At 37.0% G+C, this 1,616-nt stretch overlaps 1 protein-coding gene across 1 annotated transcript; it reads right to left on the bottom strand.

Moving 5' to 3' along the window:
* Nucleotides 1-301: 301 nt before the first annotated feature.
* Nucleotides 302-1,079, bottom strand: LOC108356523 (RNA-binding protein 1-like; the record flags this gene model as incomplete). The annotated part of the gene is made up of 3 exons (XM_017607628.1): nt 930-1,079; nt 492-750; nt 302-399 (listed from the first exon to the last, which is right to left on the bottom strand). Coding segments are annotated over exons 2-3 (307 nt in total), but the record flags the coding sequence as incomplete, so codon positions are not given.
* Nucleotides 1,080-1,616: the final 537 nt, after the last annotated feature.

The raw sequence follows: 1,616 nt of genomic DNA, 5'->3' as shown, positions 1-1,616 counted from the left end.
AAATTTTTTCCACGTTCCTGGATTATCAGTCAATTTGGTTAATGAATAAGAAAAATGATCATACGCAATCCGTTTCAATACATGTAACCAACTACATATACATACATAAATGACATTTTTTACGACCACATTGCAAGAGATTTTCTAACAATCATTAAATTACGCCTTTCTACTAGTACATACTAAACCTCCATAAGAAAATTTTGGCTCGCTCAAGGCACTTTCCCAATATTGCTTGCCACCATATAAATCAATAAAGCCATAATTTTGCGCAGCAAATTTTTTGCGGTCTTGTACTTACCTATAGCGTCCACCACCGCGACCTCCNCTCGGCGTCTATCATCACGTCGTGACCGACCCGACGACATTTCCACACGGATACGAGTACCACAGCACCGTCTGCAACATATATATGTACATGCATAATCATTAATTGTAATACCATAAATTGAAATAAAATGGGTGTGTCCTATTTTTATATGACTACTTACGTTCCATCCAAACCTCGAGTTGCATCCTCCGCATCGCGGCGATCTTCGAATTCAACAAAAGCAAATCCAGGTGGGTTTCTCGCTACCCAGACATTTCTCAGCGGGCCATATTTGCTAAAGGCATTTTCAATTTCATATTTTGAAGCAGATGAACCTAAATTACCAACGTATACTTTGCATGCCAAGTCCCACTCTCGATAGCGCGGCATATTTGATATATGATATTTATGTGACTCTAATCCGATATTTAACGAAAATACTAGAAATAAAAGATATGCATAACCAATTTTTTCACCAAATAAAATGAAGGCGTGGAATTTTCTCCATGTACAGAAAAAACAAAATGGCGGACATGAAGTGCACGACTTGCATATAATTAGTACCATTTCAAAGGCTTTAAAACTTAAAAATAGGATATATTTTGCATCAAGAACTTACCTTCCTCTATGTTCAATGCAAAAATTGCCTTTTCAATGTTTTTGCTACTAAGTTATGCAATTAAAATATGCTTCAAATTAAATTTTCTTAATAAAACGCAAACACGTACACGTCCACCTACTCTCCACAAGCACAAGAAAAGAATAATCGAAAATGGACTGGAACTCTAATATATGGGTTGGGACCAAATGCAACAGGGTGAAACCAGTGTTTATCACCCTATACTTCCGGTAGTGCATTCCAGTCGATTTCGCTTCCACTTTTCGTTGTCTTTTCCGAACGCTCACATTGTGTATACACGAATTTAAAGAGGCAAATACACCAACACCACACAAGCGGTTTGGGAAACATGTCGAAATTTTCCTTTAAGGGCCCTGCCACACGGTCAGTATTTATTGACGTGATACAAGTATCGCGATATTCATTGACGGTGTAGCATGCAGTATTGATGAAATTTTAAAATCTGAATGGCAGATCGCAATACCGTAAATAAATAATGAACGCGTAGCACTTTCAAAACGCAATTCATACATTTCGTCAGTTCATCTTTTACTCTCATAATGCAAACATCGAAAACGTATTCGCTCTGCCTTTGTTCTCGGTGCTTAAAACCTTTCAAAAGAAATTCAAACAATTTTAATTAATTTATTTTGGAACGAATTTCCGTCATCCCTTGTCAAGTTTGGT

This window comes from Rhagoletis zephyria, unplaced genomic scaffold (genome assembly GCF_001687245.7).
Source record: "Rhagoletis zephyria isolate East Lansing unplaced genomic scaffold, Rhagoletis_zephyria_1.1 Rzeph_scaffold_60451, whole genome shotgun sequence".
In the NCBI taxonomy this organism is placed as follows: domain Eukaryota; kingdom Metazoa; phylum Arthropoda; class Insecta; order Diptera; family Tephritidae; genus Rhagoletis; species Rhagoletis zephyria.
The sequence above is the reverse complement of the archived record's forward strand: the minus strand, read 5'-3'. Positions and strand labels throughout refer to the sequence as shown.